Here is a 14,601-nt window from a genome sequence, read left to right as displayed (position 1 = left end):
TTTGTTTTATGTCTATGTAGAACAACATAGGAAAGGTCAATAGATGTTTTTTTAATTCCCTCACAGCCTTTTAATATGGTAACCAACATCTACAATAGCATTGTTGAGCTGTGCCACTGCCATGTACAATTGATTTGAATCCCAGCAAACAGAAGTGATTGGTTTCTATACTTTTATATTTTATCAGCAGTGAATTTTAATCTGAGACTTGTTGTGTCCTGTGGTTTAAGAGGCATGATGCAAATAAACTCATTATCATTACCCCTCTAGTAATGACACTGTCCTATTCCCGCTGTCAGAAGACAGAGTGTATATCCCTCCAGGTGTGTGTGGTGATGCTGCTGGGCCTATTGGGCTTCTTCGTGCTTGCAGCTGGAGGCTGGTACCCCAAAACCCTGCCATGTGACTTCACCCTGGACCCCGTGGTCAACGTGGACTGCACTGAGAGAGCTCCTGGAGATCCCAAAGGACATTCCCAGAAACACCACCAACCTAACCCTCACCATCAACCACATCCCTTACATCAACTCCACTTCCTTCCAGGGCCTGGAGAACATCAAGGAGATTGAGATGTGCTGCAACTTTGTGCCTATCAAGATCGGCCCCAAGGACCACATGTGCACGGAGAATGTGACCATCAAGAACAACTCCTTCAAAGACCTGAGGAATCTGAAGGCTCTGTATCTAGATGGGAATCAGGTCTCCAGCATCCCAAAGTGTCTCCCTCTGAACCTCATTCTGCTCAGTCTAGAGGTGAATCCAATATATATCATTCTGAAAAAAAGAACCTCTCTGACATCACTAATGAACAGATTCTTTATTTGGGTCAAAATTGTTACTATCGTAACTCATGTAATGTTTCCTATCAAATTAAGGAGGGTGCATTTCTACAGCTTAGTAACATGACTCTGCTATCCCTCAAGTCAAATAACCTATCCTACATTCCCCAAAAATTACCAACAAGTCTCAGAGAGTTGCATCTCTATAACAACAAGATTTTCATAACTTAACCCAATTGGAGATTGTTGACCTAATCAGAAACTGCCCACGCTGTTACAATGCGCCATTTCCTTATGTTCCATGCCCTCACGATTCACAACTTCAGATGAATGAAAATGCATTTAAAACGTTGACCAAACTGAGGATACTACGTCTGCAGTAGTAACTCCCTCACCTATGTACTTATGGAGTGGTTTCAGAACTGTACAGAGCTGCAAGTACTCAACCAACTTTTTAGCTAGATAGATAGTAAATGCTAACTTCCCACGAGCTCTAACCATCCTCAAATAATTGGTCCTGTCTTTTAACTTCGAGCTGCAGAGGTACCCAGCTACTAGTCTGAACCTGAATCATCATTCTCCTTCCTGAAATCCCTGAAAGTACTCCGCCTCAGCGACTTTGTCTTTCAACAACTGACCCATGAAGACATCAGACCACTGATTCCTCTAAAGAACCTCGAGGTCATTGACCTGGGCACCAACTTCATCAAAATGACCAACCTCAGCATTCTAATGGAGCTCAAAAGCTTCCAAATAATCAATTTATCTGACAATAAAATAACATCCCCTTTTTAAAGTGGTAATTCTGTTGACTTTTCTGGAGGAGAAGCCTTAAATGGCTCCCCAATGTCGGGTGCTGAGCACTACCACAATGGAGAAGTGATAGAGATTCATTATTTTAGATATGATGAGTACGCATGCAGCTACAAATACAAGGACAAGGAGACCGGGACACTGAATTCATTTGTTAATGCCCAGTGCAGCCAGTTTGGAAAAACACTGGACATCAGCAAGAATAACATATTCTTCCTTCACTCCAGATTCTTGAACCTTGCTAACGTTAGATGCCTAAATCTGTCTGGAAATGCGATGAGCCGAAGTCTAAATGGTTCTGAGTTCACTTATCTCACTAACTTAAAGTATCTTGACTTCTCATCTAACCATCTGGACCATCTCTATTCCTCAGCATTTCAGGAACTAAGTGTAAGGACAGACGCTGGGAGACAGGAAGCAAGTACAGGGTGAGGATTTTATAATAAATAGACATGAAACAAAGCAAGAACAGCGTCTGGACGAGAAAAACAAAACAACTTCAATGCAGACACCGGGATAAAACTGAGGAACAGACAAGATATAGGGGAGGTAATTAAGCAGTGATGAAGTCCAGGTGAGTCCAATGAAGCACTGATGCGCGTAACGATGGTGACAGGTGTGCGTAATGATGGGTAGCCTGGCGCCCTTAAGCGCCAGGGAAGGGGAGCGGGAACAGGCGTGACACTGAGAAGTTTAGTTATGTTAGACATAAGCCACAACAACCATTACTTTGAATCTGAGGGTTTGACCCATATGCTGAATTTCACCAACAATTTGACCAATCTGAAGATTTTACTCATGAACTATAATAATATTTCCACCTCCACCAACACAGAGCTGGAAAGCCCTTCTCTGGAAAGGTTAGAGTTCGAAGGTAACCGTTTAGATATGCTGTGGAGGGATGGCGATACGATATACAGTACATCAACTACTTCCGGAAACTGGTTAATCTGAGGGTCCTAGACATCTCTCACAACAACCTCAACTTCCCTCATCAGCAAGTCTTCAGAGGCCTGCCAGACAAACCTACTGAGCTCTACATCAACAACAACATACTGTAGGTTTTTAGTTGGGAGAAGCTGATCATACTTCAGTCCTAACAGGTCTTAGATCTCAGTGGTAATAGACTATCATCAGTTCCTCCAGAGCTCTCCAGCTGCAAGCACAACTACCTGTCCATCATCCTCTACATCCTCCTCACATCCCTGGTGCTCAGCTCTGTCACCCTCTCCATCTCCATCCACCTCTTCCTCTGGGAGGTATGGTACCTCTACCATTTCCTCCTGGCCAAGATCAAAGGCTACAGATGCCTGTCCTCGCCGAGTGTTGCCTACGACGTCTTCGTGGTGTACGACAAGAAGGACCCAGAGGTGTCTGAGTGGGTACTGAAGGAGCTGCTTGTTCAGCTGGAAGACCGCGGGGACCAGTGGTGATTTTAGTATGTAAATCTTGGTGGGGCAAACTAAAATAAAAATGCATGCCAGCAAAGCCACTACACAACACAACACAACACTAAACAATACATTAATTGGACTATAAAGGTGACAAACGGTGCCCACAAACTGTTAGGGCCTACATAAAGCTGTCCCAACAGCGGAATCCCAAGAGCAGTCCCAACACCTTACCACTGTTACGCTGGCTATCAGAAGAGCCTTGTCTGGCAGTGAAACAGTTCATTCAGCCTCATTTACTGCCTTTTAAAAAAACATAGCTGATATGACTGACTTGTGGTTTCTACTGACAATTGAGATGTACAAACTATGGCATAAGGGGACGACGAGCGGATAAGAGGCAATCCGTAATTTCGATTAAGGGCCATTCTTACAGTATTCTCCCTGGCTACATGTGCACCACCAAATCAGAACAGTAGGCGAAATTATGAGGGGAACAGGGACCAAATTATTAGGGTGAGGCACATGGGCTACTAACAGCTTACTACACAGCATACACTTAGTATTACTTTCTTAGCTACAGTATACATATCTCCCTGGCATATTACATAATTTATGCAGCAGAATACAATACATTTTTGGACTCACCTTGTTGTGCTGTGCTCACTTGAACAGGAAGGTGGCGCGGGGTCCTTCGTGGGCAAATTTTGTAATCAAACTTTGTCATCAAAGTCTGGCATTCTCTGGATTTATGGTGCTTTCAAGACAACTGAGAACTCTGAAAAAAAGAAGGTTGAATCATGAAATTAGTGATCTTCAGGTCGGAGCTCTAGAAAGAGGCCAGAGTTCCCGACTTGGAATCCTGAGTTGGATAACCGTTCAAAACATATTTTCCCAGTTGGAGCTCGTTTTTTTTTCAGAGTTCCCAGTTGTCTTGAACTCACTAATGTCTGAGATTTCCCAGTTTCGAATTTTGAAAGCGGCAGAAGTCATGCTGGATTGACAGCATGGCCAATGTTGAATGTTTATCCTTTTAAACTTGGAAAAGAGACCCTTAAACCCAGACATGGACTACACATCCACTCCACTGAATAACAGGCAGTTAGCCACTGATTCCTTCCAAACCAATCATTGCTGAATTTGCGATTTCCAACTTGTTGTGTAATGTTTATGTCCAATGGCCGATGAGCACCGATACATTTTATCTATAATTTCTCTTCATAATTTCTCTACATATGACAAGGATTGAAAAGGATTTGCCAGTAGATTGTCGACTTGATTCAGGATGATGACTGCTAGCTTGCTAGCTAAGATTTTGAAAGTATGATGTTGACATTATCAGTCCAATCAAAGCTACTGTAGATATAACGTGATTTGACGTCATTTTATCTATGGCCAATGACCTTGAGCCTTCTTGGATGGGCACTTCTAATGTAACTCTATGGCAGCACCCAAGGGGCTTCAATTTTCGAGCTCTCCCCATAGATTCTGTGGTGATGTAGTGTCCCCATGAGTGACAGAACACTGAGCCAATCACGGCGCAACTAGAGAACATTACCAACCCCTACGCTCCGTTTTTTCCGCTGGCTGCCCCACCACCACAGAAAGCACTGAGCTAGGTTGAAACACCTGCATTTTGGAGCTGCCTCCTCAAGAAAGCAAAAAAAGAGAACAAGTTTGTATGTAGCTTTATTTATTTATTTATTTTATTGTTTTACATTGATTGCAAACTGATATGTGACACGTATTAATGCTAAAATAACATGCTAAACAGGTGGGACCATACCTTACAGCTGTGTCTGGAGGAACGAGACTGGATTCCTGGCAGCCCCCTGATCGACAACCTCTCCCAGAGCATCCACCAGAGCAAGAGGACTGTGTTCATACTGACCAACAAGTACATCAGGAGTGGGGAGTTCAAGACTGCGTTCTACCTGGCCCATCATAGGCTTATGGATGAGAGAGATGATGTGATTGTCTTGATTTTCCTGGAAAAGGCCCCCAGTCACTCAAAGTACCTGAAACTCAGGAAAAGGTTGTATAGTCGATCAGTGATGGAGTGGCACAGCAATACTTTTGGTTTAGCCTAAGGAGTGTACTGGCAACGGACAGTGAGAAACAATACAGTAATCTATTCAAGGAGACTCTTTGAAAAGGGAAAACATACAGTGATGTTGCACTGTTAAGAATCAATAGCATAGTCATTTTTTGTGATTGTGTAAGCTAATGATTGTGTAAATGCTTTGATTGAAGGACAGTTCTGATGTACACATTAAATGTAATTGTGTTTAATGACAATATATGGATAAGAACTTGGTACAACTTTAATACTGACTGATTATGTTTACTCTATTTACATATTTTGACATATAATGTCTCAAGTAGTGTTACCAGATTAACAAATTAATAAAATAATAATAATTCACAAAAAAGTAAAACAGTATTCAAATAAATGCCTTCAGAAAGAGGGAAGCAAATCAGGTGAGAATTTATAATAACCCAAATAATATGTGCCACTGCACCCAGAGTCAACCTGTTTGAGGGAACCAAACAACTTGCTGAACACATTTGGCTCACTGTAGCAGCAAGGGGAATTTGAGTTGCACTTCACTTGTGATTGAGTAGAGAAGAGTTGAGTCATTACATACGGGAACAAAGCGATGCATAAAAGCACCCTGACAGACAGCTATTTGCAGTTTCATTAAACTTCCTTTTTTTGCTTACTTCAAACTAAATCTGGACAACAACAAGGCACTACTTATTTGATAGGATTTCCAAATCTCACAAGGGATCAACAGTAAATAATATGGTAAGTTTGATTAATTTCAGTTATTAGTATTGAAGATGGTCACCAAGACTTTGTAGGATGTGCTTTTCTCAAGTGGCAAAATGTATAATGAATCATGTGACAAAATTACAATTTATAGGGGAAGTAGAATTCAGTCTAACATCCATTATACTGAATTGTTACATTCACAAATGCTTCTTCTAGGCAAACATATAGTGGATAACTACTATCCTGAAATTAGTACACAAAGCTATTTGGGCATTGCATTTTGGAGAAAAACTATGTGGGTGGATACATCTTCCCATTCTAAATCAACTAATATGGTAGCTTAATTACTTTAATTTGTACTATTATGATAGCATTGTGCCACCAGTAGGCGTAGTAACACCAATTAGCAATTTTTGGTAAATTAGGATTTTCTGAAATGAAGGCCACAAATGCTCAAATCTAAGGTCATCAAACCTTTAAAACATTATTTACTAAAGTGATATGATTATCTAATTTTGCTCACAATGTTATTTGCCTTAATTTAAATTGACTAACACCAACTGACACTTTGGATTTATTAATTTGGCAAAAAGGCACATGTTTATATGGCCTTAAATCTGCAGATTTAATCTGCAGCCATTTCCAAAGCCTCCAACAGTGTCTCCCACTACCGCAAGTCAACATTTGCACAAGATCTCCTTGAAGGGGAGAATCATCTGCAACCAGCCACTGTCACAAGATGGAACTCTCAACTGAAAATGATTAGCTCATTTTTCAATGGGGATGAAGAACAGCTTGACACACTGCCTGTCACCAAGCTTTCCATGCACAATAAGTATGTCCGCACTGATGCTGTGGATATTCTAACCCCGTTTGAGGTTGCCACAGATTGCGTGCAAGGATCATCGTCACACACAGCTACAGTGGGGAAAAAAAGCATTTAGTCAGCCACCAATTGTGCAAGTTCTCCCACTTAAAAAGATGAGAGAGGCCTGTAATTTTCATCATAGGTACACGTCAACTATGACAGACAAAATGAGGGAAAAAAAATCCAGAAAATCACATTGGACGATTTTTAATGAATTTATTTGCAAATTATGGTGGAAAATATGTATTTGGTCAATAACAAAAGTTTCTCAATACTTTGTTATATACCCTTTGTTGGCAATGACACAGGTCAAACGTTTTCTGTAAGTCTTCACAAGGTTTTCACACACTGTTGCTGGTATTTTGGCCCATTCCTCCATGCAGATCTCCTCTAGAGCAGTGATGTTTTGGGGCTGTCGCTGGGCATCACAGACTTTCAACTCCCTCCAAAGATTTTCTATGGGGTTGAGATCTGGAGACTGGCTAGGCCACTCCAGGACCTTGAAATGCTTCTTACGAAGCCACTCCTTCGTTGCCGGGCGGTGTGTTTGGGATCATTGTCATGCTGAAAGACCCAGCCACATTTCATCTTCAATGCCCTTGCTGATGGAAGGAGGTTTTCACTCAAAATCTCACGATACATGGCCCCATTCATTCTTTCCTTTACACGGATCAGTCGTCCTGGTCCCTTTGCAGAAAAACAGCCCCAAAGCATGATGTTTCCACCCCCTTGCTTCACAGTAGGTATGGTGTTCTTTGGATGCAACTCAGCATTCTTTGTCCTCCAAACATGACGAGTTGAGTTTTTACCAAAAAGTTATATTTTGGTTTCATCTGACCATATGACATTCTCCCAATCCTCTTCTGGATCATCCAAATGCACTCTAGCAAACTTCAGACGGGCCTGGACATGTACTGGCTTAAGCAGGGGGACACGTCTGGCACTGCAGGATTTGAGTCCCTGGCGGCGTAGTGTGTTACTGATGGTAGGCTTTGTTACTTTGGTCCCAGCTCTCTGCAGGTCATTCACTAGGTCCCCCCGTGTGGTTCTGGGATTTTTGCTCACCGTTTTGCTCACCGTTCTTGCGTGGAGCCCCAGATCGAGGGAGATTATCAGTGGTCTTGTATGTCTTCCATTTCCTAATAATTGCTCCCACAGTTTTCTTCAAACCAAGCTGCTTACCTATTGCAGATTCAGTCTTCCCAGCCTGGTGCAGGTCTACAATTTTGTTTCTGGTGTCCTTTGACAGCTCTTTGGTCTTGGCCATAGTGGAGTTTGGAGTGTGACTGTTTGAGGTTGTGGACAGGTGTCTTTTATACTGATAACAAGTTTAAACAGGTGCCATTAATACAGGTAACGAGTGGAGGACAGAGGAGCCTCTTAAAGAAGAAGTTACAGGTCTGTGAGAGCCAGAAATCTTGCTTGATTGTAGGTGACCAAATACTTGTTTTCCACCATAATTTGCAAATAAATTCATTAAAAATCCTACAATGTGATTTTCTGGAGAAAAAAAGTTCTCTATTTGTCTGTCATAGTTGACGTGTACCTATGATGAAAATGACAGGCCTCTCTCATCTTTTTAAGTGGGAGAACTTGCACAATTGGTGGCTGACTAAATACTTTTTTTCCCCACTGTACATCATTCCATGCATCACAGGAATTACTAAACATCTAACTAATTGCTCCACAATGGAAAGCTTGTCAAAAACCTGAAACAAGCAGTTGACAAGCGCCTGACTGTTTATGAGCAGAAGAAACCATACCAGATTGTCTTAGTCTTGGATACACACTTTAACTGGCATAGTGCAATGCCACTGAGAAGGCTGCCCTTACTGAAGACATCAATGGTCTTGCCAAAAAGTTCAACAGCACTATACAGGATGTCCCACACGGTGAGCCACCACCACCAGTGAAGAAAAGTTGATTGGACACACTGTTTAATTTCATGGAACAACCAAGCATGGCTGCATGTACTCCAAACCTCATCCCCCCATATCTTCCACCAACTACTGATCCTCTGAAATTCAGGAATACACACAGTCAAACATACCCAACACTGAGCAGAGTTGCTGCTGAGTACCTACATATCCCAGCATCCTCTGCAGCTGTGGAGTTGCTTTTCAGCATTAGAGGGCATATCTTCAGACCAGATCACTGCTCAATGTCCAACTAGCTTTTTGAAACCCTGATGTTTTTTAAATGTAACATGGCATCTTGTCTTCTTTCATAAATCACCAATGTAATGTATGGGCTGCATATTGTGATAGAAAAATGAAATAAGACTTATAGATGTTAAGTTGTTTGTTATTTCAAATGTAACTACTAAGTACAATACATTCACAACTATTTTCATATGCATCCAAATAATTCAAATATTTTTGGGAAAATACTGTCTTTCAAATATGTCTAATGATATGTATTTGAATACATTATAAATACATGCCAATACTTTCCAAATTGTATTGTCAAATACATTTCAAAATTCAAGTACTTGTTTTTTTAAATAATGGTTATCTAAATAGTTGTTTTGAAATGTATTGAAAAGTAATTGAAATACCTGAAATAGTATTTGAACCCAGGTCTGCATCATAATCGTATTTTATTTTATTTTAATAGCCCTCTTTGTTTTTATTGATCCATACAATATATTGTTCACAATATTTTGTTCACTGTCTAGCAATAAAAAATAATAGATAGATATCTCCAAATCCCCAAAACATGCCACTACACCTCTACACATCACCAGTGGGACAATCCAATTTGCTAGCCCCCAGTAGTTTCTACAATGCATACACATATATCTGTTGCAATATAAAGGACTTACAACAGAATGACCTTATTGCAATAGAGTGGCCATAAAATGTGAGAGTGTAGGTCTACTCCACACAAATGGTTAAAGTCAATAAGTAAGTAGTCAGTTATTATATTTCCATACTCACAAGTTTCTACTGTTTGCTTACAGGATGCTACCACCTGCTGGTTACAGTTGGCACCATTGTTCCTATGTCACTTTCTGGTACCTACCTCATGTACATGGATGCCACGGCAGTTTCCATGTGACGTTACGGTCAATACTACCAATACCACGGATGACATCATCTTTAATTGTGAGGAGCGTCGACTGAAAAAGGTACCTGTTGGCATCACCAGGAATGTGACCGTGCTGGACCTATCAGAAAACAACATCAGAAATGTATCTCTTGATGCATTTTCTAATCTGGAGAACCTGACCCTTCTCAATCTCAACTGTGTCAACAAAAAAGGTGAAACACACATAGCTGAAGGTGCCTTCAAAAATCTGACAAACCTGCAGGACCTAAGGCTTAATGACAATGGCCTCATCAACATTCCTCAAAATCTCCCACTCATTCTGGATAAACTCATGCTGGACAATAACAAGATCAATTTCTCAAATATGAGCAACCTCGCCGGTATACAACATGTGAAGGAGCTGTACTTATCCAAAAATTGCTATTACTGGAATCCTTGTGAGACTGACTTTACTATTGGAAACGGCACCTTCTCAGTATTGACTAACTTGAAGGTTTTGATGTTGGCCTATAATAATTTAACTCAAGTTCCAAAAGGACTGCCAAGCTCTATACAAGTATTACACCTTGATTCAAACAAGATACAGCAAATTGCTGAGGATGATTTCCTTGGACTAACCCATCTAAAAATCCTGGAATTACAGGGAAACTGTCCAAGATGCTCCAATGCTCCATATCCTTGTGTTCCCTGTCCTAATGATTCTCTGGATATTCATCCTCATGCATTTCATGGTCTTACACAGTTACAGACACTGCACCTAGCAGGCAACTCACTTCGTTTCATCAATAACTCCTGGTTTGAGAGCTTGAACAATCTTACACATCTGTTCCTGTCTTATAATTACTTAGCAAATACAATCACCAATGGAACATTTTTTAGCTATCTTCCAAAGCTAGAAAAGATTGATTTGTCATTTAATTATGATTTGCTTGCCTACCCTGAAACGCTACAGCTTTCAAAAAACTTTTCACAATTGGTGTCTCTTACAACATTACATATAATGGGTTTTGTTTTTAGGGAAATTCATTCAGAAACACTCAGACCGCTTTATGAACTAAGAAATCTTTCAGTGTTGAACATCGGAACTAACTTTATTGTTCGCTCTGATTCCCACATATTCAGCAAATTCTCAAACTCAAGTCTCAAAGTAATATATCTTGCAGAAAACAGGCTTTATCCACTTTCAGTGAATGAGTCCCCAGGTTGTGGCATAGGAAGCAACTTAAATTCAGTGTTGTACACATCGCCACTAACTGGATATTATTCCAATTCAAGGGACTTTTCTTACGGATTAAATCACAACCTTGTGAAGCCAGAATGCTTTATCTCTGGTCGAGTGCTGGTCCTTAGTTCAAATAATATATTTTTCATTTCTCCAAAGCAATTTGAGGGCTATGGTGACATTGCATGTCTAAACTTATCAAGAAATGGATTTTCAGCAGCATTGAATGGAACAGAGTTCACCTCATTACCAGACCTAAAATATCTGGACCTGTCCTTTAACAAGATTGACCTGGCTTATGACAACGCCTTCAAGGAATTAAAGAAACTCGAAATATTAGACCTAAGCTACAACAGCCACTATTTTGAAGTGTCTGGTGTGACACATAATTTGAATTTTTTGAAAAATCTACCGACTTTGAAAGTATTGAATATGTCACACAATAACATTTTTACATTAACCACTAAGCAGATGATAAGCACATCTTTAAAAGAGCTTCAATTTCAACACAATTTGTTGGCAACATTATGGAAAGAGGGGGATGACTCATACAACAGCCTTTTTAAAAACCTGATGAATTTGACCTATCTGGATATATCATTTAACAGCATTGAGAAGATCCCATCAAAAGTCTATGAAAACATACCATATACCCTTCAAAAACTATGTATTAGTCATAATACACTCAACCATTTCGATTGGGATAAACTGGCTAATTTCCAACAACTGAATGTCCTGGATCTAAGCTACAATTCTTTATTTCATGTGTCAGCAAATCTCTCAAACTTCACAGATACACTTCAGATGCTTGACTTGAGCCACAATCAGATTTCTCAACTCTCTGGTGGATTTCTTAGGGGTGCTCAAAGCCTTCAGATACTTGACCTCAGCTACAACCAACTGACTATCATCAACGAGACCACCTTCCTATCGGGCCCTGAAAACTACATGAAAACCATGTCCTTGCAAGGTAATCCATTCCAGTGTACCTGTGATTTACTAGAGTTCATCCTGTGGATTGAAGAGAACAACGACGTGGAGATCCCCAGACTGGCCAGTGAGGTGACCTGCAACATGCCAGCCAAAACAAGAGGCCAACCAGTGATACTGTTTGACATTAAAGAATGCGTCAAGGACAACATAGCTTTCCTGATTTACTCCCTCTCCACTTCCTTGATCATGTTCACTGTGGTCATCACTATGGCAGCACATATGTTTTATTGGGATGCCTCCTATATTCTATACTATCTGAAGGCAAAGCTGAAGGGCTACCATTCCTTGAGTTCAACAACAACAGACAATCTCTATGATGCCTTTGTTACCTACGACACCAGAGACCCGTTTGTGTCAGACTGGGTGCTGAACCACTTGCGGGTGCAGCTGGAAGAGAGGGGGGAGAGACACCTGCCTCTCTGTCTGGAGGAGCGAGACTGGGCCCCCGGGGTCCCCCTGATAGACAACCTCTTCCAGAGCATCCAACAGAGCCGCAAGACCGTCTTTGTGCTGACCGAGGCTTACGTCAGGACTGGGACCTTCAGGATGGCTGTGTACCTGGCCCACCAGAGGTTGCTGGATGAGAACATGGATGTGATTGTGTTGATTCTCCTGGAACCCGTGCTGCAGCACTCTCACTTCCTCCTTCTGCGGCGGCGTCTGTGTGGGAGGAGTGTTCTAGAGTGGCCCCAGACTGCAGCTGCAGAGACCTGGTTCTGGCAGTACCTAAGGAACGCGGTCAGGTTAGACAACCAGTTGATGTACAACAAGATCTACTCCAGGTACTTCACCAACAAGTAGAGCACAGTCCAGACCAGAGACTCAAGAGGAAAGTATCTTTCTCACACAAATAGACTGAGCAGTTTCACACACAAACTGCGATACCTTTTACAAGCTCTGACTCTGACTATATCAGTGTGTCTAACTCTGCACTGAACAATATGGATGGTACTGTACATCTGAAATCAACAATATGTAAATCATTGTGCTATTCATTGTTCTAATGCCAAACACTATGGCCACCAGCACTAACTGTGCATTATAGTTGTGGTTCAGTTTTTCAGTTTCCAGTGTTATGCTGTCTATTGGTAGTAGATGGTTGTAATGAAATATAACTGTATTTTTCTGTTTGTTTTTGTCAATATGATTTTTTTAAATCATTACTTGGAGCAGTCAGTCTATGGACATATGTCTTTACATGATAACAGGAAGTGAACTAGTCCTAAGTTCCTGTTTCTTTAGGCTCAGATGGGGATGTGAATCTGTGGCTATGGTGCTAGCCTGTCAGTGGCACTTCTTTCTTTCTTTATTTTACTTAGAAAACTATAGCCTACAGTGATTGAATTGAACCGGTATTGTTACAACACACTATTTTATTATATTTATCATCATTTCAAAAGATCACAATTTCAAAACATTGTTTAGGGAATCTCTTGTAAATGTAGACTGATACAATACATTGAACTATACAGTCACATCATCAAGGTGCCTTATGATCATTGAAAATGCATTATCTAAATGTAATCAATGACTTTGGGATCTGTAGCATTGTACGGTTGCATAGCCTACAAACAGGCAGGTCTATGTTTCTAATGCAACCCAATAAAGCCAGCGTTACCACCTGATGTAATACTGTGTAAATCCACAGGATGTCATCATTGAGACAATCAGGAAGAGTTACTTAGGCGGTGACCGTGGACTGGTTTGGGTTGGCAGCGCAATGCTCTAATATCAAATCAGATTAAAACAAATTGTCCAATACGTTAAACCAATAAAAGCATAACTATTATTTATGCTTGCTCGCTTGTAAAGATTGATGTAATATATATATATATATATATATATATATATTTTTCAAACCAAGATGAGCTCGAGGGTGAAGGGACGTGACGTCATGTTCAACATTTGCATATTCCAGAGTATAATAGACCTTGCTTGACCTACGCGCCTTCATTCGTTCTTTGCGCCATCGGGATTGAGACGAGTCAGTAGCCAGTATAACTCAGGTGAGTGCGCAAACACATTATCTATTGTCATAAGGCTTGCATAGCCTGTTTTTCTGAGTTACTTTACAGCACTGCAATATGTTACTCTGATGTTAAGCTAGGCTACAAAGGGTCGAACCGCTGCAATGGGGCATAAAACCCTAATGCAATAAAGGATGCAACTTGTGTTTTTATATGTTGATAAAGCCTTTTTCAATGGCATGTTGTATACATTTAAATGGGTAACCCAGTAGTCTCAGGCAAGATGCTGAACCTACTCTCTTTGAGTGTAGTTGGAACGTAGGCCTATCATGTCAATATGTAGCGTGGATGTAATGTCGACTCGTCAAATACTGCGTAAAATATAATGGGGTTTAGGCAGTGCTACAATGCCAATATGACAGCGAAGTTGCAAATGTTTGAAAGGTCGACTCCACTTCTGCTTCAACCTGTGTTTTGAGATTCTGCGAAGCAGGGCGGTGGTTCTTCTGCCTCAGCCTGCCTGCAGTCGGCTCGCACAGAATGGCACAATTATTTTCTCTAGTCTTATCGCCGATAATGAGAACACTTGCTCTTGGAATAAACGCCTTAATACAATTTGCGTTTACTTTTATAAAAGCAATACTGGACTTTTATGTGGAATGCTTGCCCTGACATTTCATCCCCATGTGCTGTAGTTGATTTCTCGTTCGGTCTGCTTTTGAAGGGGTTTGTTAGAATAGA

At 40.8% G+C, this 14,601-nt stretch overlaps 1 protein-coding gene and 1 pseudogene across 1 annotated transcript; both read left to right on the top strand.

Annotated features, from left to right (window-relative positions):
* Positions 1-272: 272 nt before the first annotated feature.
* LOC121548451 lies at positions 273-5,230 on the top strand (annotated as a pseudogene).
* Positions 5,231-5,620: 390 nt separating this feature from the next.
* On the top strand, positions 5,621-13,893 carry LOC121553157 (toll-like receptor 8). Its single transcript, XM_041866105.2, has 2 exons — positions 5,621-5,792; positions 9,590-13,893. Exons 1-2 carry the CDS (start codon positions 5,790-5,792, stop codon positions 12,692-12,694), a joined length of 3,108 nt encoding a protein of 1,035 aa, XP_041722039.1. The 5' UTR covers positions 5,621-5,789; the 3' UTR covers positions 12,695-13,893.
* The last annotated feature ends 708 nt before the right edge of the window (positions 13,894-14,601 follow it).

This window comes from Coregonus clupeaformis, chromosome 4 (assembly GCF_020615455.1).
Source record: "Coregonus clupeaformis isolate EN_2021a chromosome 4, ASM2061545v1, whole genome shotgun sequence".
Taxonomy (NCBI): domain Eukaryota; kingdom Metazoa; phylum Chordata; class Actinopteri; order Salmoniformes; family Salmonidae; genus Coregonus; species Coregonus clupeaformis.
This window is presented reverse-complemented; position numbering and strand designations above follow the sequence as displayed.